The 24,664-nt window shown below is 49.1% G+C and overlaps 2 protein-coding genes across 5 annotated transcripts in view; both read right to left on the reverse strand.

Annotated features, from left to right (window-relative positions):
- Positions 1–5,543, reverse strand: part of Srebf2 (sterol regulatory element binding transcription factor 2) — a 60,116-nt gene extending 54,573 nt beyond the window's left edge. For 2 of the 3 annotated variants that reach the window (XM_021182744.3, XM_021182743.3), the window contains exon 1: positions 5,289–5,543. In XM_021182744.3, the coding sequence (XP_021038403.1) occupies positions 5,289–5,376 (88 nt within the window). In that variant the 5' untranslated portion in view covers positions 5,377–5,543. Of the gene's footprint in view, positions 1–4,600; positions 5,155–5,288 lie in introns of those variants that run through there. The other variant, XM_085831687.1, reaches the window with a different exon arrangement.
- Positions 5,544–10,531: 4,988 nt separating this feature from the next.
- Positions 10,532–24,643, reverse strand: Ccdc134 (coiled-coil domain containing 134). Of its 2 annotated transcripts, XM_021183610.3 has the most exons (7): positions 24,526–24,643; positions 22,374–22,492; positions 21,023–21,144; positions 20,739–20,823; positions 17,630–17,811; positions 17,259–17,330; positions 10,532–11,891 (listed from the first exon to the last, which is right to left on the reverse strand). In XM_021183610.3, the coding sequence occupies exons 2-7, from the start codon at positions 22,474–22,476 to the stop codon at positions 11,766–11,768; spliced, it is 690 nt and encodes a 229-aa protein (XP_021039269.1). In that variant the 5' UTR covers positions 22,477–22,492; positions 24,526–24,643; the 3' UTR covers positions 10,532–11,765. The 2 variants fall into 2 exon arrangements, with proteins under 2 accessions (XP_021039269.1, XP_029325240.1); XM_029469380.2 differs by lacking the exon at positions 24,526–24,643 and having other exon boundaries at positions 21,023–21,152; positions 22,374–22,483.
- Positions 24,644–24,664: the final 21 nt, after the last annotated feature.

A 24,664-nucleotide genomic window follows, 5' to 3' on the forward strand; every position in this document is an offset into this window, starting at 1 on the left:
AGCACTCGGTAGCACTGTGTCCACTCTGCGCTGACTGCCCTTCCCGAAGCTCACCACCCTCCGTTCTTTTCTTTCACGTCAATCTCCCTCCATCGTGAGCTTCTGAATGGGCTTCCCATCCGACTGTGACTACGCCCCCACACAAGCCCATGTAAGCCTACACACCATCATCTCCACGGCAAGCTTCCCTAGCATAGCTACCTTCTTAAGTTCCTCAATGCCCTGGGATGCCCTGTGCTCAAGGTCTCACTAGAATCCTACAGTTTCCTCTATGCTGCCTTCACAGAGGTCACGCCCCTACATCTGAATGTTTCTTAGCAACACAGTTGGCATTTCTTAACCCATGACTAGTTATTTCTACTCTGAAATGTTCACCAACTCCCTTCCTAATATTCAAAATAAAAAAAAAAAAAGCCAATCTATCTAGAGCACAATTCATTTTCATTTCACCTCTTGGATCTCATATAACATTTTCTTACACATAATGTTAATTACAAAAAAAAAAAACCTCTTTAGCAGCCCTTTTTTCCTTCATTTAGCTTGGTTATTCCTTCATATGCTTATCAGTGCTGCTCTTGATACCTATTTTTTTTTTTTTTTTTGGTTTTTCGAGACAGGGTTTCTCTGTGTAGCCCCGGCTGTCCTGGAACTCACTTTGTAGACCAGGCTGGCCTCGAACTCAGAAATCCATCTGCCTCTGCCTCCCGAGTGCTGGGATTAAAGGCGTGCGCCACCACGCCCGGCTTGATACCTATTTTAATTGATTAATTAGTTAGTTTTTATGGGTATGGGTGCTTTGCCTGTGTGTATCTCTATGCACCATGAGGGTGTTGGGTCTCCTTGAACTAAGTTACAGACAGCTGGGAACCACTATGTGGGTGCTGGTAGTTGAACTTAGGTCCTCTGGAAGAGCAGCCAGTGTTCTTAACTGCTGAGCCATCTCTGCAGCCCCTGACACCTATTTCTTTTGTGCTTAGCAAAAAAAGGTCACGTTCTTGACTCTGTGTTTTCTGATCCCAGAAGAAGATACTATCTTTCTGCCCTTATAAAAGACACGGTTGCTGTCAGCAAGGTTATCTTCAGAGACCCTACTCTGAAATACAAGCCAGGTGGGAGGCCACGGTGAAGACTGAGGAGAGATACAAAATGGGCCAGAACAAGTGGCTCTTTCAGAAGGCTTGGTTTTAGGTGTTTGCTTCTCTATTGCTAAAAATGAAAGAGGAACAAGACGGAATTTGTGACACATGCCTTTAACCTTGGGACCTGAAAGGCCTTCGTGTGATTCAGCCCCGCCTGATCGACAATGGACAAAGCAGGTCCTACTATGTGCACACAGGAAGCACTAATTGGCCTAGTGAGTTATTATTATTATTATTTTTATTTTTTTAGAAAGGAAAGAGTACAGGTAAGCCAGAAGGGAAATGTGAGGGGAGGTCTTGAAAGAGGTGGGCGGGTGGATATGATCAAAACAAATGGTATACACATATGGAATTCTCAAGAAATAAAACTTTTTTTTTTTTTTTTTTTTTTTTTTTTTTTTTTTTGGTTTTTTCGAGACAGGGTTTCTCTGTGTAGCCCTGGCTGTCCTGGCACTCACTTTGTAGACCAGGCTGGCCTCGAACTCAGAAATCCACCTGCCTCTGCCTCCCGAGTGCTGGGATTAAAGGCGTGCGCCACCACGCCCGGCTTGAAATAAAACTTTTAAGAGGACTGGTGGGCCAATAAGATGGCTCAGTGTGTAAAGAGGCATGCTGCTAACCTTGGTGATTTGACTCTGATCCCCAGAACCCACATGGTAGAAGGAGAGAACTAGGGGCTAGTGAGATGGCTCAGTGGGTAAGAGCACCCGACTGCTCTTCCGAAGGTCCAGAGTTCAAATCCCAGCAACCACATGGTGGCTCACAACCATCTGTAACGAGATCTGGCGCCCTCTTCTGGAGTGTCTGAAGACAGCTACAGTGTACTTACATATAATAAATAAATAAATCTTTAAAAAAAAAAAGAAGGAGAGAACTAACTCTTTAAAAGTTTGACACCTTTGACACCTTCATTTGACACACAGGCAAACGCATATCCATAAACTGAATAAATGTAAAAACAAGTTAAGGTCTGGGGAGAAGGCTCAGTGGATGAACTACCTGTTGCACAAGTGTGAGGCCCCGAGTTCTAATCCCCAGAGCCCACAGGAGGCTGAGCGTGGCAGGTAGGTCTGTAAGAACAGTGCCCCTTGTTGGCCAGGATGGAAGGCAGACAGGGGAATCCTTGGAAGGTCAGAAGCCCAAGAGCCCAAGAGCAGATGCTGTGTCAAACAACAGGAGAGACACTGCTGCAAAGAAGATGAAAGCCAAAACCTGACACCTGAGGTCATACTGTAATGGCCACACAGACACCAATGCACACCTATGCCCGCAATCAGAGGCACACACACACAGACACACACACACCAAAAAAAGATAATGAAGCCAACAGTTAAAAAAATAAATAAAACTCCAGACTCTGGCATTGCTTCAGAGAGAATGACATTGATATTCTTCCAAAGGGCTTCATTCTGTCACCTAATTTAACTAGGCTATCTCAGTCCCCATTATAAAAAACTCCTTTCTTATTTATATAGTGTCCTGCTGAAACTGTTTATTTATTCTACTTTTTTTTGGCAGTATTGGGAATTGAACCTAGGACCTCAACATATGCCAAGCAAGAGGTCTACTGTTGAGCTCCCCCTCCCCCTCCAGCATTCTTCTTTTTTAGTTTGACATGAGGGTCTCACTAAGTTGCTTGGGCTGGTCTTAGAACATGAGGTGACCCCTCTGCCTCAGCTTCTGAAAGCTGAGATGGCTTATGCTCCACTGTGCTCAACTGCATTATCTTTGTGGTAGTAAGTATCAAACTCATGACTTTATGAATTCCAGGCAAGCACCCTGCCATGGAACTATATTCCCAGGTCAGTGACCATTTATTTTACCCCAAAGAAATAAGAACTTAAAGAACTTAAAGCTCTCCGACTGAGGACCCTGCTGGTCTTGGACTCCCAGCTCCTTGAGCTACTGAAGGCAGCCATGAGACTTTTAGACTTCCAGTTACAAAAGTGCATTCATATCACCTCTCCTCTTCCTCATCTCGGATGCACATGGGCTGCTCACCCTGATCCACTCACGGGAACTATACCTAATACCGTTTAGTACCCTGCCCCAGGTACTCATGCAGACATTCCATAAGCAGTGAGCATCCTCACTTCCCAAGGGCTGTTCTCAGTGCAAAGAACAGTGGGAAGGGAAAGAAAGGTGGTTTGTCCCCTTGTCCCGTCTTACCACGCCCCCCGCCCCTCCAGTAACCTGCTCAGGAGAACAGAGGGTTCAGGGGACACTTCCAACTAGCCCAGTGGCCTTAGCTTTGTTCAACTGGTTCTTCTTGTCTTTTAAGGTCAATGGCTATCTCCTCGGTGTGATCATTCTGGTAAACTAGCCTTCAAGGAAGCTTTCTCACCTCTGACTTGCACTTGCTGCTCTATGCACATACAACCCCACGTGGTCCTAAAATTCCCCATCCAAACCTAAGCCAGCTCCTGGAGCGAGGAAACACTTTCCAAACTAGGCAGAGGCCTACGAAACTACTAACCTGACTGCTGGGGTTTCTAGAGTATACGTTTTATTTATACATAGACTTAGCAATCTATAAGGTTAATATTAACCACTAAGATTATTTAATAGACTGAAAACATAGACAAATAAAGATCATTATAAAATGTAAGTGGAACCCTGGGTACGCTAATGAACAGTGCTGGGCTTCAGTCCCAACACCGGTGAGGGGAGATGGCCAGTCTGACATCCATCTTTATCTGACAGGGCTGTGATAAGTATTGGGAACCTGTGTGAGTGCTTTAACACTTTTATCTTGTACCTGGGTCCTCAAAACACTCTGGCCACTCCCATGTTCCAAGGAGTAACCCCTCCCATTCATTAACCTATCTTTGTGTTTAGCTATCCTTGGGGGAAGAATCTGTGGTTAAAAGTGGAACTTCAATTACAGGGGCTTGTCACACTGTCTGGATGACCAAAATGAGAAGTAAGGGCGAACCCGAAGGGAAAAATGCTACAAAAGCAAAACAGGCACCTGGCCAACCCCTTCAAACAACTGTTGTCACTCCTTCCTCCACGAGAGAACCTTCTACCTGCTTCATCACCTGCAAATCCAGGATGTGGCCATCGCATCTGCCTGCAAGGTTCTAGATTCTAGGTGTAGTAACACTCCATAAACTGAGTCACTGCTTAGGAGTTCTGGACTCTCTAAAGTAAGTGACCTTAAACGACACCTCCGGCCAAACTGAGTGATACCCAATTCAGCGGGATTAAATAAATGAAGTAACGCAAAGTATTTGGGACTGAGGACTTCAGAAGAGCCCTGACTACTGAGAATGACTTAATTACTAGCCTATTTTTCTTAAAGGTGGAGTGGAAAGAAACTAATAGTGGCTCAGAAACAGAAAGAACTGGGCTTTGTTAACCAGCATGAGGACCGCGGGCAAGTCTGGGACCCTCTCCAAACCTTCCTTCCCGTGGCTGAAAAGTGAGAGAATTTTAAGAGAGGTTCCCTGGGCTCCTACCAGTTCTTCCACTTCGCTGTTAAGGCCGCCGAAACAAAGGCCACCCGCTCCCTAGTCTGTACCCGAGGGGCCACAACTCAAAATTCTTGCTGCTCAACTCCCTTTGCAGTGCGACAGCAGGAGCGCTCGGGTCTCCATCCAAGGCCGCCGCACTCTGCGGTCTCTGTCCACTCCATCAGTAACTTGCTTTTTGCAGCTGTTGCCCAAAGTTTTCCAGAGCGCCCGGAGACCCGGCTGTCAGTCAATCCCGAAAAGAGCGGGGGCGTGGGGGAGCCGAGCCCCGGGAGCGCAGTCCGGGAAATCCCGAAGCCGCTCCAGTGGCCAGGCAGGGAGTGACAGGTGCGACGCGGGACGCCGGCGAAGACCGGACAAACCAGAGCGCGTGTGGACGCGCGAGGGAGGCGGCCGCCTCGCTTTCTCCTCTGGCAGCACTCGCGACGCCCCCAGCCCCGCTTCAGGCCCCGGGGCGCCCACGACTCCTCAGCCACCGGGAGCCCTGCGTCACGACCGGGGCTCAGACTCTGGAGCCAGAAGAACTGGGAACCTCCCGGGCAGCCCGGCCCCCGCGGGTTCCTTCCCGCGCACGCCGGGGCGATCGCGGGGTGGGCGCACGCGCACCCGCGAGCGCCGCCGTAACCCCTTCCTCCCCGCACGCCCCCCGCACTCCCACCCAGCCGCCGCCACTCACCGTCGATGTCCCCGAGAGTCAGCTCATCGCCCAGCTCCGTGAGGGTCTCCATGGTCTCCAGAACGCCCAGCTCGCTGCTCTCATCCATCGCCCAGCTAGGCGCAGAGTCCCCCGTGAGGTCCAGCTCAGGGAGACGCGGAGGCGGTACCGCCGCCACCGCCCATGACACCCGACAGCCCCCACCTGGTACCGCCTCACCGCCCTGTGCCAACCGCCGCCATGTTTGAGCTGCGCCCGGACTCCACGGAAGGGGCGGGGCAGAATTCCCCCGCCCCGGGCCGCGCCCACTGCAGCCCCGCCCCGAGCCTCTGCACCCCCATGTTTGTTGTCAATGGGACCAGGCTTGCATTAGCCAATCGGCGCGCGAAGCGGCACATGGGGTGATGGCGCGTCATCGATCAGCAGCTCAGATTTGCATAGCGGGACTCCGCCCCTCACGGCATCCCAGCGCCATCGGAGAGTAGCCGCTGGGTCCTCGTCCCAGCCTTCCTCTGGCTTAAAGGAGCCGCTACTTTTCCGTTGGATCAGCTCCAGAAGCAACTTTGTCGAGACCCCGGAAATAGAAGGGTTAACGCACCGCTGTCCGGCGCTACCTTCTACCACCGCCCCCTTTACTCTAGGAGCACATTACGTCATCTCCCCAGTTGCCTCTTCCCTCCTCCTAGCTCTGGGTAGAATCATAGTACCCTAACATTCTGGGATAGGCTATCCAGACCCTAAGTCACACTTATCCCATCCGAGACTTAACAGGGTCTAGAGATCGCCTGAGTGTTGTGAACATTTTACAACTGGCCCTCAATTTTGGGAAACCTCGATCACTCTAAGGCCTTCAGACAAGGTCATTTGTTCAATGGTCTCTCCAGGTGAGGCCCCACTCCTGCGGTCACCTCACTGCATCATCTTACAGGTAGTCGGTCACACTGCACACAAAGGTGCACGCTTCCAAGAATTTATCCGAAGAAACAGATTAGTGTTCAGAGGAATGCTATTAAGTACATGTATTCAAAGACATTCATCACAAAGTTCTCTAACGGGAAAACAGTAACACTACAAGTAAGGCATCAGGTACGTAAATTACCTCCAAACTGTAGAATATCAGGGCATCGTTAAAAAAAAATGCTGGAATGGACATTGGACATTTGAGAAAGGACCTAAGTGTATACTGAGAGGAAGAAGGTTTTCATGGCATACATAGGAAGAGCTTCTTGTGAGTCTGAGGCAGTTGTTCTTAGGGGTCAGAGCTGAAGGCTCTGTGGGGAGACCTGCATATCCAATAATCCACTTCCTGCTCCTGGGCTGGCTAAGCAACTGTTTGCTGATAAGCCTGGTTTGTCATCTTTAAAACAGCACAGGACCACAGTTGTCATTGTCACATTTACTTGATTTCCATGGCAAGCAAACAGCTCTTCTGGGATTAAGTGTTCCAGCTCTGAGGGGGAAAGGGTCTCCAGTGAAGGTGTTGCAGCTCTAAGAGGGAAAAAGATCCTGGCAATCAGGCGCCTGGGAATACCCACAAAGTCACATCACAACAAGTCTCACAGGAGAGATTTACTGGGAGAGGCACCTCTGCTGGGGGACAAGAAATAGCAAAGAACTGAGCAAGAGACAGGGTTTCTAGGTGGGGTTGGGGAAGCTGTCCAGAGTGGCCTGAAATTTTTTTTATTATTTTTGGTGAAACCTTGCCTCAAAAAAAAAACAAAACAAAATCAAATCACTAAACAACAAAACCAAAACAAAACACACACACACACACAAGACAGACTAGCCAAGGAAAAGTAAAGATAAGATGAGACTAACAAGGGGCTGGATATCACGACTATGGCCTGGGGCCAGCAAGATAGTTAAGTGCTGTGCTAGCGGCTAACACTGCTGACCTGAAATCAACCCCTGGGACTCACATAGGTGGAGAGACCTGATTCTCAGAAGTTCTCTGACCTTCATGTGTGTGCTTAGCAACTGGCCTGGGAAAGGACAAAAGGAGGCTCATTAGAAATGGTAAGGTGGGTGGGGGGAGGTGTTAGAGAGATGGCTCAGTTGGTTAAGAGCACTGACTGCTCTTCTAGAGGTCCTGAGTTCAATTCCCACCAACCACATGGTGGCTCACAACCATCTCTAACAGGATCTGATGCCCTCTTCTGGTGTGTCTGAAGACAGCTACAGTGTACTCATATAAATAAAATAAATATATCTTTAAAAAAAGAAGCTGGGCGTGGTGGTGCATGCCTTTAGTCCCGGGAGGCAGAGGCAGGCAGATTTCTGAGTTCGAGGCCAGCCTGGTCTACAAAGTGAGTTCCAGGACAGCCAGGGCTATACAGAGAAACCCTGTCTCGAAAAAAAATAATAATAATAAATTTTTAAAAAGAAAGAAATTGTAACAGGATGGCCACCGCACTGGTCCCACACCTCAGCAAAAAAGACATCTCCCTCCAGCTTTGTCCACATAACTGAATGTCCCTTCAGCTGGCACCTAGCTCCCACTGGGATGACAGCTTGTCACACTGTACAAGCTACTCCTCGGGAGCTAGGTTGTTATTCGAAGAGACTGTGCTGAGTGACCGTTACATCCAGATACCTACCATGGATTGGTCCATCGTAGAAATCTTTCTCATTGATTTCCTCTGAGAGCTTTGCCTTCAGGCGTCCTCCATCATCTTTCAGATGTTACTGCCTCTAGGAGGCTCTCCGGTTGGACTACTCAAGAGTTTAGCTGGAACGAGCTGAAACAGACATAATGATGGCTGTCGGTTGGTAGTAGGGCAGATGCTTAAGTCGAGAGGGTTTGCTTGTCCAAGAAGAAATGCCCAGGAAAGAGAAGCTAGGTCAAAATACCTATTGATTTAAAGAAGTGAGGAAAAAGTCTAAAAGAGAGGATAAACCCCATGAGGCTCATCCCCAGAAGCCCTCGACATATCTCTGGAGGGCAGAGGAAAATGGAGGACTGCCAACTTGAGAGACATCTAGTAATGGTTGGAGACATTTTTAGCTGTCCTAACTGGGGGACTGCTCCTGGCATCTAACAGGTGGGGACCAGGGATACTTATTAAACATCCTACACCACTCTGGATAGCCTTCTCACACAACAGCTCAGAGGTCCAAAATGTCATCAGCACCACTTTTAAGAAGCCTTCCCTGCCTTAAGAGGTAACTAGGGGGTTCACAGATTCTCCACAGTGCTGCAGACTGGACTTGGAAGTTTAGGAGACTGGAACATCCTAGACTACACTATCGCAGATGCCATCGTGAGCACCCCTAGCAATGGCCGCTGGCCAGGACACTAGGAAACAGACAGGCTAGTTACCTAGGTCACTGCCACTACAATAAACATGCAGTTGTTACACAACTGTATCCCTGCTGCTGGGTAAGCTAGAGAAGCAAGTGCTTTCCGTCAGGTGTTTTGTGTTTCTGTCTTCTAAAGCAAGCTGCCCGTCCACCACCTTTTTTTAAAGAGTGTCTCCATGTGTAGCTGTGGCTGGCCTGGAGTTTGCTATGTAGACCAGGCCAGCTTCAAACTCACAGATTGGCCTGCATCCTGAGTGCTGGGCCGCTGTGTGCCTGCATAAGGCTCAAAGGTGGAGTTCCCAGAACAAATGACCACAGCAATCAACACTGACAGCACACTCAAGGACAGAAGAGGCAAGCAAGACAGCTGCTTATTTCTTTGAAGTTCCAGATGGAAATCCTCGGGCACTTTTGCGGAAAGGGCAATAGAATCTATCAAGTTAGGCACTGAGATCAGAGGGGAAAGCCCAAGAAAAAGGCACCAGATGGACTGGACATAAAGGGAAAGAGAGGCCCGGGTCCTTCTCTTACCCTGAACACAAGGGGCACTCCGCAAATCAGTGAGATTAAAAAAAAAATTCAGAAAAGGCAAACTGCCACCAAAATTCCAGGCACTGCCTGCCTGAAGGCCCTTTTCATAAGTACTTATTCTCTCGGACATCTGAGTATTCTGGGATGGAGAACCCAAGAAGGGCCCGATCCTGATGACATTAGTGATAGAGGCACAGCCTAGGCTAGTCCCAAATTGGCCTTCCCAGCACATGGGACTGCTTGCTTCCTTCAACACTTTTTTAAATTAAAAAATTTATTCTTGGACTGGAGAGATGGCTCAGCTGTTAAAGGCTAGGCATACAACCCAAAATATATGAACGTTATTTGTATGAATGGTTCCCCTTCATGTATATGCCCAGTGCCCAAGGTCAGAAAAGGGCATCAGGTCCCCTGGAACTGGAGTTAGGGATGGTTGTAAGCTACCATATGGATGCTGGGAACAGATCAGATCCCAGGTCCTCTGCAAGAACAAGCGCTCCTAACTCCTGGGCCATCTCTCCGGCCTCTTACTCATCACTTTTACACTTCTCTAGCTCTGCCTCAAATTATAACAATTCCAGGGCTCAGTTGTTAAAGTTTAATTAAGCCCATAATCGAAACATCAAAAGTCCCGATGATGGCCAGGTGTGGTGCTGTCTCAGGAAATGGAGGTAGATAAAATCCCACTGATGGCCAAGCACAAAGTAATTACTCCATAACCAAAGCTATAGCCACAGCCACAGCCACACTGCTTGACACATCCTTTTAGTCTCCACACGTCTTCTAAGAAAGACAGGTAGAGTGGGCATGCTAGCACACTCCTTTAATCTCAGAACTCGGGAGGCAAAGGCAGGCAGATCTCTTGAATTTGAGGCCAGCCTGGTCTACAGGGTGAGTTCCAGAACAGCCAGGGCTACACAGAGAAACCCTGTCTCAAAAAAAAAAAAAAAAAAAGGACAAGTCCACAGCCACGTTGGCCTCTAAAGGACTTCTCTAGAAATTCTTTCAATTAAGGGAGGAAGTAATGTCCTTGCAAAACCAACAACTACAACCTCTCAAAGATGAAGGGCACAATGGGGCTGGCTCTAGCCCCTAGACCCATAAGCACTAAGACAGGTTCAACAGATGACAGGGTAGATCCCATCCTTTTCGTGGGCCAAGTCACAAACTCTAGGGTTGTTCCCTCATGTAAACTGCACAGGAATCAGCTGGGTCGACTGGGCTGGGAATGCAGCCTAGATGTCCTGGGCCAGCTGTCTGTCTCTTCTGCCCGACAGGGAGACAAAGCGTTTTAATGGGAACTTGCCCAGCCCTCCTCCTAACTACTTCTCACCCCGAACTTCTCCTGGATGGCTGTTGGGACGCAGGTTATTCCAGGACTTCCATGGAGCCTCCCCAATACCTGGCTTCCCTTTGCTAGCCTGAGGAGGAAAAGACGACAAAGACATAGTTTAGAGCTTGTCAGAGGAGTCAGACACCATCAAATTTATTTTACCAATGAAGGCACAGCACAGGGAAGAGAAAGAACAGGACAGGTCAGGCTAAGACTCAGGTCTCAATTGAGCACTGTTAGCAACACCTGCACTTGAAGGTAGAGGTAGGGCTGGGGTGTCTCCACTCCTTTAAGCGATACATTTTGGCTTGGCAAGATCAAAGAGGTGGAGCTGTAATTTCAATAGAGCCAAGGCAGCCACCTGCCTTGAGACTCATAGAAACCAGGCTGTCTTCTGAAGGCCTAACTCCTTGCATAGCTTCCTGCTCTGTGGCCACTGTCTGGTCAATCCAGATACAGTGTCTCATCACAAAGCACGGCCTCCTGCAACCTGTCCCCATAGCCCCTCCCCACACACAGACAGGATCTTTTAGCAGCAGAGAGAACAAGTTGATTGTCCCCTGAACCAGCTCAATGACTGTCCCCAGTTATCTGAGAATAGAGATCATGTTCTTTTAAGGTCTCCTTGAAATAAAAACCCTCCCAGGACACTTCTGAGTCCCCTCTGGAAACTGGCCTGTCATGAAGGGCAGCAGTGAGTGAGAGAGAGAGAGAGAGAGAGAGAGAGAGACCTAAACCTAGTTCTTGCTTCTCTGCACTGCAGAGCCAGGAACTCCCTCTTTCTGAGGCAGAAACATACTCCAGGCTGGTCCTGACATCTGCAGCAGTTCCTGCTGCCCCTTACATTCTCCTCACCAGCCTTGGGGAGGCCAGTGGATTTGCTAGCTTTTAGTACTGTTCTACAGAGAGCTGGACCAGTGACAGGCAGCCCAGGAACACAGTGAGACTGGCTGCAAGCATAGCACCTTCACTTGTAACTCAGAGCCTGGTTCTGTTGCTTCCTTATCAAGGGCGGCAGTGGCCTGCAGCCTGCCCTCACCAAGGGGATCCAGGCCAGAAGTTCCTTCAGCCAGCCTCCTCCCGCAGCTTCCCTGCATGACCCTGTCTGAGGGGCAGTGTCCTTTCAAGGCCTCCGTGGTGTGCTGTAAGATCCTGGAAGCTCAGTCTTTTTGGCCAGGGCTCAACCCTGGCTTCTGAGGGCGCAGCAAACAGAGTTCCCATCTGAAGTGGCTGGTGCTCATCAAGGTGCTTGCTGGGCCTATACCACAGCCACACAGTTGCAGCCTTTTCTGACTGGCCGTTGCGGATTCCTTAGGCCCCTAGCTGGTCCAGGGCTACAACTCAGACTGGGATCTTGAAATCCTCGGGCCTTTCCGGATCTCTTTCCGCTTCTCCTCCTTCTTGCGGCGTTTTTCTTCTTCCCTCAAAGCCTTCTGGAAAGGGTCAGTGCTAGGAATAAACTAGGACAGACAGAGTAATCGGATTTAGTCTAGGGGTAGCAAAAGGTTTCCTCCAAGCTAAATCACAGAATGTAAGACAAAAGGATTCCTGGAGAAGGCCCTGCCCTCAGGGAACCCAAACAAGGAATCAGACGAAAGGCTCAGGAAAGCCACTGACTGGACCATGAGATAATCAGGAGCCTGACTGCCAGAAAATGAGATAGGAGATTCCAGGCTGGCGGACAGGAGCCAGCCAAGGTGTGAACCTGAAAACAAACACACTCTTCCAGGAAGAGGGAGCGGTGTGGTTCTTGGAAGACTTGTCTGACATACCCTTCAGGAGGAAGCAAGCTAAGAGTCCTAGACAACAGGTGCTGCCTGCCCTAGTAACAAGGCGCAGTCACCAGGAGAGGGAGCAAACAGAGCAGAGTGGGTCACAGTCACTCTGGCAGAGCAAGAGCGGGAAGTGAGAGACTCGGATGCTGGCAAGAAGAGATGGGCAGAGGATAGGGGTGACTTCAGCCTCAACCCGATACTTCTCCAGCTACCTTTTGCTCCTGTTGGTCTGTCTTTACAGCCAATAAACGATCAAACCTGCATCTGTGTCTATTTGTCTCTATGAGTGATGAGACCCATGGCCACACTCTTGCAGGCCTCTGCCCGTGCTTTGTCCCAGACCCAGAATGCCCCTTCCAGGCCTGTCTGTGGGTCTCATCTGCTCTGCTACAGCTGCCTCCTCTGTGGCATCTGCCCCCTCACTGGTACCCTCTTTATAATTCTGTACTAACTTATTCTCATGCTTCTCTTCCTTTCTTCCCCTACTTTGTGCCTGACATCTATGACCGCATGTTTCATGAAGATGGAGGAATGTTGGTATTGGGTGTTGTGTCCCACTATATCCCAAGCACAGAATCCCACATGGGTCTCAACAGCATTCAGTGGACATTTTGGACAAAATGGCTTATTAGAATATATAAAACACAAAGTATTCAAAACTCAGGTGTAAACTATGACCTTTTATATATTCTTTTTTTTTCCTTTTATATATTCTTAGGACAAAATTGGCAAATGTGGGGGCTGGAGAGATGGCTCAACAAGTAAGAGCACTGACTGATCTTCCAGAGGTCCTGAGTTGAAATCCCAGCAACAACATGGTGGCTCACAACCATCTGTAATGGGATCCAATGCCCTTTTCTGTGTGTCTGAAGACAGCTACAGTGTACTTATATACATAAAATAAATAAATAATTTTTTTTTTTTTTTTTGGTTTTTCGAGACAGGGTTTCTCTGTAGCCCTGGCAGTCCTGGAACTCACTCTGTAGACCAGGCTGGCCTCGAACTCCAGAAATCCGCCTGCCTCTGCCTCCCAAGTGCTGGGATTAAAGGTGTGCACCACTACGTCTGGCTAAATAAATAAATCTTTAAAAATTTTTTTGACAAAATGTGGGATCAAGGTAAAAGCAAACTAAGAGTGCCATCTTGTGGCCTAACCTACCTGCCGAGTGAGTAGTCCACACCTACGGGAAAGGGCGGAAGTCTCTAGAGTGGTCCAGAGACAGAAGTGACTCAGGTCAGACAGTGGGATGCCCAACTAACTAGGACGGATTCAACCAGACATCCACTCACCTCCCAGATATCTACCACTCTTATCTCAAGAAGAAAAGAATCTTCAGCCGGGCATGGTGGCACACGCCTTTAGTCCCAGCACGCGGGAGGCAGAGGCAGGTGGATCTCTGAGTTCGAGGCCAGCCTGATCTACAGAGCAAGTTCCAGGACAGCCAGAGATACAGAGAAACCCTGTTTTGAAAAGAAAGAAAGCCGGGCGTGGTGGCACACGCCTTTAATCGCCTGAGTGCCTCTTTGCACTGACTGGGTCAACCGGGTTCAAGGTCTTGCCCAGGGATAATTCTCAGAGTTATGATTACAGCAAGAGTCTTAGGGGTGGACCATTTGGAAGCAGCAGCCACTACTTTGATGGGGAAAACTATATCCTTGCTGCATAAAACAGGCACTGGCTCAACAGGAACCTCAGAGGTTCTGCTAGATATCAACAGTCAGGCACAGTCCACTATGGTACCACTAGGATAAAAACAAGGTGTTGAACAAAAATTAGTTAGCATTGCAGCTGTGGCCATGCGTGGTGGTGGGATATGCTTGTAGTTCTGGAACTTCGGAGGTAAATGCAAGAGGACCAGGAGTTGAGGCTAGCCTGGGTTACATGAGACCCTGTCTTAAAACAAACAAGGAAACACTAATGAAACCCAGGGAAAGAGTTGTAGGTCTGCCTGGTTGCTTTCTTTTAAAACCCATGTGTCTAAAGTTGGGCCTTGACTGGCAGCTGCAAACCACAGACTTAATCAGGACGAGTGGTTTACTGTTCTCTACTGTCTGTGAAATCGACATGTGGTGCGTTTCCTTCCAGCAGCCTGGAGTTTGGGTACTAGTTAGATACAGGGGAATCGTGTAACCAGCTCCCAGTAAAACGTGAAGCGAGAAAGGAAGCTCCCGCTACCCCTGGTTGCTGGGGGAATTAAATACATCTTCTGTGACTACTGGGAGAGAATGCCGGAAGCTGGTTCTCCTGGATTTTGTTGCAGGTGTCAAATTCCGGGGCTCAAGGGATCTTCTCCTGCACCCTCCCAGCTGCTGGATTACATGTGTGTGCTAGCTATCACAACCGGCTCTAGAACCAGGTAAAAATTCCACTCATCTGAACCTTCTGAAAGAAAGTCTAGGTGGCCGAGGGAAGTAACTAGAGAGCAATTAAAGTATAGGTATCAGGAGGGACACATGAATAATTCAGCAAGAACGCCAGTCCCTGGGGATGCCCTAAGACTCTAGAAGGCACAATCCAGGGGCAGGTACCACTAACGATTACTGGGCGTGTAATTCTCATCCACATGATGGGAAAACCCACACAGACACAGTCAACAATGAACTCCTGTGTTCCACACCATCCAAGGTAGCTATCTCTCAGAGTAGCTACACATCACAGGATGGCACAACCTTGTTTTACTCTCCCAGATAAACTATCATTTATTCTTAACGTCTGAGCAGCCTTAGTTATACCACACAAGGCAACAGAGGCTAAAATTCTGCACTTAAATATTGTTAGGGTTTGGCCATAAAGCACAATGTGAGAGAAAAAGGCCCCGGGGCATCGACCCATGGTGGATGACAGTTGCTTTGGGCTCAACTTTTGCTTCCTGTAATTATTAACAAATACATTTAGTAAAACTGGCAGGTAAAAATCTAAACTTTAGGTGGATGTAACAGATAATACATTGATTTTTAGATGATATTCTAGTGGTTCTTGAGATATCCGAGTCCCAAGATTTAAGTAACCCCTGTTTGAGTCAAGGACTCTGAAGACCATGGTAACTCAGGCCTGCAGCTGGCCTCATCCTCACCCTCAGAACAAGGCTGTGGGAGCTTCAGCCTGTAATTCCAGCACTTGGAAGCAAGGCTAAGGCAAGAATGTGGATAGTTTAAGGTCAACTTGGGTTATTGAGTGTACTGGTTTTGTGTGTCAACTTGACACAGGTTGGAGTTATCACAGAGAAAAGGGCTTCAGTTGGGGAAGTGGCTCCATGAGATCCAGCTGTGGGGCATGCTCTTAGTTGGTGATCAATCAGGGAGGGCCCATTGTGGGTGGTGCCATCCCTGAGCTGGTAGTCCTGGGTTCTATAAGAAAGCAAGCTGAGCAAGCCAGGGAAAGTAAACCAGTAAGTAACATCCCTCCATGGCCTCTGCATCAGCTCCTGCTTCCTCACCTGCTTGAGTTCCAGTTCTGACATCCTTTGGTGATGAACAGTAATATGGAAGTGTAAGCTGAATAAACCCTTTCCTCCCCAACTTGCTTCTTGGTCATGATGTTTGTGCAGGAATAGAAATCCTGACTAAGGGGCTGGTGAGATGGCTCAGTGGGTAAGAGCACCCGACTGCTCTTCCGAAGGTCCAGAGTTCAAATCCCAGCAACCACATGGTGGCTCACAACCACCCGAAATAAGATCTGACACCCTCTTCTGGTGTGTCTGAAGACAGCTACAGTGTACTTACATATAATAAATAAATAAATCTTAAAAAAAAAAAAAAGAAATCCTGACTAAGACACAGGGTAAGACTCTGTCTCAAAACTCCAATCAACAAACCTAAAACAATGCATATGACTGCAGCCTCAGTAAGTGACATAAGACAAACTGAATGAACCTGGTCACTGCCTCTCAGTCAGATTAGCCAGGCAGAGGCTATGCAGCAAGCAATTTCCAGTGCTGCTGGGCACCTTTCTACATTCTTACTGAGTACCTAATAATACAAAATCTGGTATAGTCTCTTGTTTGGCTGATTTTACTTTTGCTTTGTTTTAAGGCAGTTTTAGTCCAGGCTAGCCTCAAATTCACTACATAGACAGGTGGCCTCTTGCTCCAGCCTCCTGAGCTGTGGGGTTATAAGTGAGCCCCACCAGATTATTTTTTTCAGGATTCTTATGTTTTGTTTTTTTTTTTTTGCAGAGACTAATCTTGGAAGGATGAGGTATCTTTTCCTTGACAAAGCACGGATCTGTTTAATTCACTATGAGGATGTCAAATTTCACAAGCACAATGGTCTGTAGGTATAATGCAAACCTACTGCGTGCACAACACCTGCCTGGCCCTTCCATGTAAAGACCTGGAAGAACAAGGAGGACCCAAGACAACAAGCCTAACAGTCTAGCTACTGCTTTTGCTGCACTGAAAACTGTCTATGACCGGCTGACATCTATACAATAGCAGGCTACTGTGTCAGCCTGCAAGCTGGTAGAATCTCAAGCCTGTCACAAACTCAATATCTGTCTCTAAACAGGCCTGAGCTGTGATCTGAAGAGTCTCAGCTTCTCACCCATAAGAGGAGCCTTTCTTTCCTTCCTGTCCTCCTTGGCCTACCCTGCTCCATCTGATCCCTTCCCCCTGTGTGTCACCATCTGTCTTCTCAGGCTGCAGCTGTTAGCACCCTGAGCCAAGTTTAGAACTCTGGAGTAAAGGCGTGTGTAGGCGTGAGAGCAGAAGCCACAGTACCCCAGAGGCTCAGAGCAGGGAAGGGCGTGACCTGACTTCACCTGGTCACTCTGACACTTGTAACCTGTACATAGTGTGCAATGAGATGAGGATATTCATAGCCTCAGGGATCCCCCCAATCTCCATCGACCCCCAGCTTTGGTGTACAACATTCGGAGAGAAACAGTGACTTGCCAAAACCGTCAATAAATTGGGTAATGGTTTCTGATCCCAGACTCTTTGGCTTGTCTGGTTCTAAGTCTAAAGCTCACACTGCATACCCTAGACCTTAGTCCCTGCAGGCCCCACCTCCCGTGCCCACCAGACACCACAGTCACAGGCCCCAGCAGCTCACCTCTGTCCGGTCTGTTTTAAACGGGTTCCGGAAGTCAGAATCTTTCTCACTGATCCCCAGCTCCTGGGCCATCTGTGGATGAGAACACTAGTCATCCTCTTCTGCCTTCTGCTCCCTGATTACTAGAGCCATCCCACCATGCAGGGTCTTAAGCCTCAGAGCCTAGACAGATATGGGCCAGAAACAATCCCTTAGGGACCCTCCAAAAGTTAGCACAGAAGTTAGGCCTCTATGACCCAAAGTGCTCTGATACTTATAGAACACACTAACTAACTACCTAGGATAACTGACATGGCCAACCACATGTAGACAGATTCGAGGCTCCCAGCTCACCACCCGACAGGGACCCCAGCCCTCTCACCAGTCCTTACCAGGTTGAGGATGGGCGAGTGGGGCCCCTGGTCAAAGACACCTGTCTGGTTGCAGAAGCTGATGCCCCAGCGGATGAGGAGGTTCCAGTTGGAATTATGGTCAAAGTAGTGGTGTACAATCTTTGGGAAGCGCAGCACGACGTCACCAAAGAAGGCGGTGTTCTCCAGCACGTGGGAGAAAGCTGGCGGGAGGGAGGGTGGCAGCTGTGTCAGAGTAGTTGCTCCTTCCTCTGTCCACCTGGCTGACCCCAGACCTCCTCCAGGGACAGAGGCATCCATAAACCCACCAATCAGAGAAGGGCATGGCGGCCACTGATCACAGGCTGCTCACTGCATATGCAGTAGGGCCTTATATCCCATTAATGGGCTTTCTTACAGGGAGAGGTGGCTGCTGTTCCTATTTTACAGCTTGTGTTTGTTGTTGGATTTTTATTTTTCAACTTGGCATAAGGGAGCGTCATCTGGGAAGGGAACGTCACTCGGGGAGTTGCTTCCATCACACTGGTCTGTGGCCACATCTATATCCATTTTCTTGATAGATGATTAATGTAGGAGGACCCAAACTACCGTGGAATGGGCCACCCTGAGCTTATACAAGAAAGCAGGCTGAGCAAACCACGGGGGACAAGCCAGTAAGCAGCCCTCCTCCACGGTCTCCATGTCAGTTGCTGTCTTGGCTTCCCTCAATGATGGGCTCTAATCTCTAAGCAACAACAACAACAAAGCAACCTTTCCTTCCCTAGTTGGTCAAAGTGTTTAATCACAGAACAGGAGCCACACCAGGACACAGCGGCGACTGAGTATCAAACGTAGCCTGCCCATATCAGTTCAGCCTCGCGACTCGGGAGCGCAGAGGGCTCATCTCCAGGACTGAGGCACAGCAGTGCACAGGACAGCACAAAGCCAGGGGTCGGGAGTACAAGGCCATCCTCAGTTATGCTACAGAGTTATGGAGCCAGACCGGGCTACATAAATCCCTAGGTATTCCCTTGTTTTGAAAAAAGATTAATTCCCTTTGAGATTCAGAGATGGGCATTGTTCTGTACAGAGGCAAACTACCCAGGTACGGAGCCAAATGTCTGGAGCTGTATCTTAGTGTTAGCTGCGCACGGTCAGTTGTCGTGATGGCTAGGAGAAGGATCAGAATCGTAGGGTTTCTGTCTAAAGTGTTATTTCTAGCCAAGTAGTGGTGGCACACACCTTTAATTCCAGGATTCAGGAGGCAGAGGCAGGTGGATTTCTGAGTTCAAGAACAGCTTGGAGCATGTGTATGTGTGTGTGTGCGCGCGCGCGCAAGCATCCACACACACATGTATGTGTATATGTAAATATATACATATTTTCCATTTAATTTTATTTCGTTTTGCTTGACAGAGGGTCTCATGCAGCCCAAGTGAGGCTGATACTTACAAGGAACCCAGGATCACCGTGAACTCCTGATCTTGTGTCTATGTCCCAAGTGCTGGGATTACAGGTGCATGGCACCACAACCAGCTTTACTTTTGTTTTGTTTTTTTTTGTTTTTTGTTTTTTGTTTTTTGTTTTTCGAGACAGGGTTTCTCTGTGTAGTCGTGGCTGTCCTGGAACTCACTCTGTAGCCCAGGCTGGCCTCGAACTCAGAAATCCGCCTGCCTCTGCCTCCCAAGTGCTGGGATTAAAGGCGTGCGCCACCACGCCCGGCCCCAGCTTTACTTTTGTTAAGCGTTGTTCTCTCTTTTCAGTAGTGTCTTGATGAGGCCACAGGCTAGTCTCAAACTCAGTATGCAGCTCAGGTTGGCCTCGAGTTCTTTTTTCTAAAAGCTAGGATTATAAGTGTGTGGCCCCACTACTGGCTTATTTTGAAATCGTCTAGATGTATTTGCTACAACATAAAACTTTTTCACCCTGCTCCCTCTAACACCATACACTTACACCAGTATATCTAAACCAGGAAATTAACAGCAGTACATTAGCTTACCTACAGCTATTCAGCATTTTGTGTCAGTTTTCCCTCTTCTAATGAGGTCAACAGGTCAGTTTGCACTGGAGTTAGCGTGTTCACTCTAGTGACAAGTCCTCTAGACCCAGGTAAGAATGAAGAGTAGCTATATCTGCACTCCTGGAGCAGAGAGGACCCAGACAGCCCAGGGAGGCAAGCAAAAGCCAAAGATCTGCCAGGCTGGTATGTAGGCGCTGGAGCTCTGGGCTTCAGAATAATCCAGACGCCTAGAGAACTTAAGAATCAGTTTGTTTGAGAAAGAAGAGCCAAGGCAGATAATGTGTTCTCTTCCATCAGGCATGAGAAAGCGTCACTATTCACACACGAGCTCTCCCTCTGGTCCCTCCTCTCAGTGACTCTAAGAACTATTGCTAAACCATGATCGGTTAGGTCAGGCCTTTAATCCCAGCACTTGGAAGCAGAGGCAGGCAGGTCTCAATGCATGAGGCCACGCTGGTCTACATATCAAGTTCTAGGACAGGTTACAGAGTGAGGAAAAACAAAACTGTGATCCATTCGTAGGCACGAGGAGGCATACCACCGAGAAGGAGCTCTTGCAGGAAGGACGGGAGGGGCATGCCCTTCGCCTTACCTGTCTTTCTCACCTTGTCTGAAAAGGGATTTAAGGAGTTTGGGATCTTTACTAAAGTAGCAAAGAGTGCTGGTAATCACACTCTGCCTCAGCTATTTGATCGGCCCTGGGCACTGCTCCTTCAGATGGGAACAATCCCCATTTGCCTTCCTAAAAAGTGACTAGCAGGCTCTGCCCTGTGCCCTGGAGTGGTAGCAGGCAGAGACTCTTCTCTAGTTTCCCTGTCCCAAGCACAGGACAGCATAAAGAAATATCTGCCAAGGCCAGCCTGGTCTACAGAGTGAGTTCCAGGACAGCCAGGGCTACACAGAGAAACCCTGTCTCGAAAAACCAAAAAAAAAAAAAAAGGACTACCTGCTAAGGACAGAGAAACTGGTCGTGAAACCTAGAAATGATTAGAGAGCCACGCCGGGCCCTTAGCCACGCCGGGCCCATGACTCAGTATCACACAAGGATAATCCCAGAGGGTGAGGGGATGAGTGATGAGGACATAGAAGGAGCAGCTAGAGAATCCAAGGGCGGTGTTGGGGAGACCATACCGTCCTTCAGCTTCTCGTCCTGGGGGACTGGCCCGTCTGGAAGCACGTCGGCAGCAATGAGCACTGTGCGGGAGTCCTCCAGCACCTGAAGGAACCCCATCTTGGCTAAGTGGCTGTGTGGAGACCTTCACAACTTAGTTCCAGCCCCCGTTACCTAAATCCCACTCCAACCCTTCTACATATGCGTCACTCCCTCGCTGAACACTGTCCCCTTTAGAGAACCCTTCCTCCGTGCTCCAACTGAAGCCCTGCCCTGCTGTGAGCTGCCCTGCTTCCTGACACACCTTGAAGAGTCCCTTAAGCATGACATCCAGGATCTTGTACTGCTGGTGGATGTCATTCAGCTGCACCAGGTTCTTCAGCGCCAACAGCTGCTCTCGCCGCTTCACCTCAAACATCTTCTTGTCTTAGCAGCTGTAAGTTAAGGGGCTAGCACAAAAGCCAGTACAATGGCCCTGTCTCCGAGGGCCTACACATTCCTAACCTATGCCTCCAAAGCCTTGGAGGGTAATGGCTGGGACATACATGGGTCCTGTAATGTACCATTTCTCTAGATCTCAAAGACTCTACACACAGAAAAGAGAACAAGCCCAACACTCCAAAACCAGGCACCTGCCCTATGCTCCCTCTATCTCCCTGTCATCTTTCACAATCATTCACTGCTCCAACCTGTTTCAACTGTAGCGTCAGCCAGACATGCCCCCACCATTCTCCTGGAGTTTCAGTTCTCAGTAGGTGCGTATCCCAAGACCTCCTGTATCCATCAGAGCCTCTGAGCAGAGGAGCAAAGGCCATCTGTGTGGATGCTGTAGTGTATTTAAATGTTTAGTTCCCAGAGGTGTCAGGAAGCAGGGCAGCTCACAGCAGGACGGGGGCTTCAGCATGGGAAGATGGGTAGAGGTTCTCTAAAGGGGACAGTGTTCAGTGAGGGAGCGACCGGGTTAGGAGGTGTGGCTTTGTCAGTGGTATGAGACTGGGTCGGGGAGGGCTGTGAGGTTTCAGAACCCACACCAGGCCCAGTCTATCTCTGCCTACCCCTCCACCCCCTCTTTACAGATCTGGATGTAATCTCTCAGCTGCTGCTCCAGCGCTAAAGCTGCCTTCCCGCTGCCCACCACAATGATCAAGAACCAACCCTCTGGAGCTACCTGCAAGCCCCCAACCAAAGGCTTTCTTTTTATAAGCGACCTTGGTCATGGTTTCTTTCTCTTCACAGCAACAAAACAGTAACGAATACACATACTTTCTGGTTCTATAGGTGCCTCAAAACCAGGGATGGTCTTGTCTCATCTTTGGGTCACCAAGGCAAGGCCGAGAGGACCAGACAAGATAAGCTAGCAACCCAAAGTTCTGGAGGTCCCGTGTGAGGCCTTAGCCAGGTACCACACACACACAGTCTTAAGCCTTCGCAGATCTGAGAGATGGGTCTAAATGTCGATTAACATGGGGAGCAGGCTTGGGAGAAAGCTGACATGCTCAGTATGGCCAGAGTGTGTTTCCTCCTTCCTCCTATTCTTACAACCCTGTCTGCTCAGCCCTGGAATCCCTGTAAGGAGTTATGGACACTGAGGGACCTCATTCACCAGCCCCTCAGAGACAGCGAATTCACATCCCACCAAAGCCCCGAAGAGATACAAATCTTGAGGCTCGGGTCCAGAGTGCTCTTCAGGGTGCCTGTGACTTCTGTGCCAGACCACAGTAGGACAGAGAAGGCTGCCAGGAACTGAAGAAGGTCCATATCTGAGATTCTGGAGCTAGAGGAACAACCCAAAGATGGGGGCAGGGGGTGAGTTCAGTGAAAACATACTTCCCCAGACATGGCCCAGCCTCCAAATACCAAGCATCCAGCTCTAGGAAGCCCTGAAGATCTAGCCAGGACTAATGACTAGCAGGCACACTGGACAGGCTTATAGGATTGCAGAAGAAAGGAAGAGACACTTTAGCCAGGTTTATAACACTGGATAGGGACTGAGGCTAAAGCTCTAGGTTAGAGTCCTGACTACATCTGCCTTGTTCCTGGGCAAGCACTCCAGTTCTCTAAGCTTCCTTAATATAGCTTCCTATAAAATCGGGCATAGGAGGTCCCTTTCCTGATGCAGAGCGACAGGTCTGAACAATGTACTATGTCTGGAGAACGGGGCTGACTGGGCATTAAGGTTCTTTTCAAATCCCTGTCCTAGCCTTCTAAGAGGGTATCAGCCAAGGAGTCTCAGGCAGTGAAAAGGTATGGAAGGCTTGTGTGGCTTCCCTCCTCCTCCAACTTCTTCTGACATCAGGAAGAAGGGACACAGGATGGGAAGGGAAGCAGGGAAGACTTGGAGACTGCACCTATTCACCCAGGAAATACACGCAGCATCTGTCCCTATTCCAACAACAGCCCAACCATTACTGCTCAAGCAATGTTCCACGCAGTTCTAGAGCTGAGAACACGTACCCAGGAAGTTCAGCAAACCAGACTCCCTGAACTTGTGTACTTTATCGCTTGAACGGGTAAGACACAATCAACTAACATACAAGCATAAAAGGATGAGGCACGGCAGGGGCGATGATTCGGTTGGTGAAGTTCGAACCAGGGCCTGAGTCTGATCCCCAGCATCATGAATAAGCTGGGTGCAGTGCATGCTTGTGCTCCTAGAACTGAGGAGTTGAGGACTCAACTATTCCTGGAGCGTGCTAGCCAGCTAGTCTGGCTTAATCTAGGAGCTCCAGGTTCATTGAAAGGTCCTGTCTCAACGAATAGGGAAGAGAACAATTAAGAAAGATACCTGGTATTGATCTCTGTCCTCTGCATGCATATACTGAGGCGTACATGAATGAGCGAGAGTGCACGCGCACACATGCACACATGCACACACACACAGTTGGCTCTGTTTTTTTTTTTAAGGATAAGAAGAATTTGATCAAGTGAAACATTAATATGTGGGGGCCAGGAGTAGTGGCTCATGACTTTAATCCCACCACTTGGGAGGTTGAGGCTGGAGAATGTCCTTAAGTTTGAGAGTAATCTAGGCCTTGTCTAAAATTCCAAAATGGATAGACTAGGGTGGAAAAGGACAGTCAACAGAGGCCCCATACTCAGATGATAGATACCCTGTTTTACTAATGTGGAAACTGGGGGAACAAAAAAAAAGTTACTATTCAGAGTCTTACAGCTGTTCCTAAACTGAGCCAAAAGTCTTACTCTCAGTTCAGTGCACTGTGTCTTGTCTCTAAATAAGCACAGGGCATCTCATATCAAAGCTGGCCACACCCCACCCAGAATTTGAGATGCTCTGGGAGAGATCGTTAGGAGAACCCCTGCCCCCACGGAGCCGGGAGAGCAGAAATCTACAGAACGAAGATTATCCAGGACCGTCCACCTTCCGCCTCACGTTCCAGAACCCAAGCGAACTTGAACCAGGCCACAGCAAAACTTAGGGAAACAAATTTACCAGACAACCTAGGATAACTCAAGCAGGACAAACGTGGGAAAGAAAGCAAAGTAGCGGACCGCGGGGGACAGGTCTGGTTTTCATTACTGATACTCTACTCTTCGGCCTCTAAATCTCGCTTCTGTCCCAAGCGTCCCCAGCGCTCTTTCAGACTCGGCGAGTGACTCCGAACTCGTCTTGTAGAGCCCGTGGTAGTGGCCGGGCGGGGGTTTTGGTTCCGCGCCTTGGGGCTTCGGAGGGGCTAGCGAGCCTTTCTAGGAGGTGTCGGGGTCCCGAACCCGCACGCAGTGCGGGGGGCTCCGCACTCCCCTCCCAAGAAGCCTACAGTACAGTCCGGCACCCCCACCACTACCTACCCGGGCCGGCGGAGCAGGGAGAACGGAGCAGCCCCTCAGCGAGCAGCCGGAAGCACTCAACTCCGGCAAGGCGCGGAACTCTACAGCACCGGGGCAGCAGCGCTAGGAGACCGACGAGCGGCCGGCCCACCCACTGCGC

This window comes from Mus caroli, unplaced genomic scaffold (assembly GCF_978045245.1).
Source record: "Mus caroli unplaced genomic scaffold, Mus_caroli_1 scaffold_16, whole genome shotgun sequence".
NCBI classification, from domain to species: Eukaryota; Metazoa; Chordata; class Mammalia; order Rodentia; family Muridae; genus Mus; species Mus caroli.

Bases quoted from the DNA above. Each gene is read 5' to 3' on its own strand.
- Ccdc134 (XM_021183610.3), bottom strand. From the start codon at position 22,476: ATGGACCTTCTTCAGTTCCTGGCAGCCTTCTCTGTCCTACTGTGGTCT. The intron at 17,812-20,738 runs GTATGGTCTCCC...CCCTCCCGCCAG, and splicing joins GGACGAGAAGCTGAAGGACG to CTTTCTCCCACGTGCTGGAG. The intron at 17,331-17,629 runs GTAAGGACTGGT...TCTCATCCACAG, and splicing joins ACTCGCCCATCCTCAACCTG to ATGGCCCAGGAGCTGGGGAT.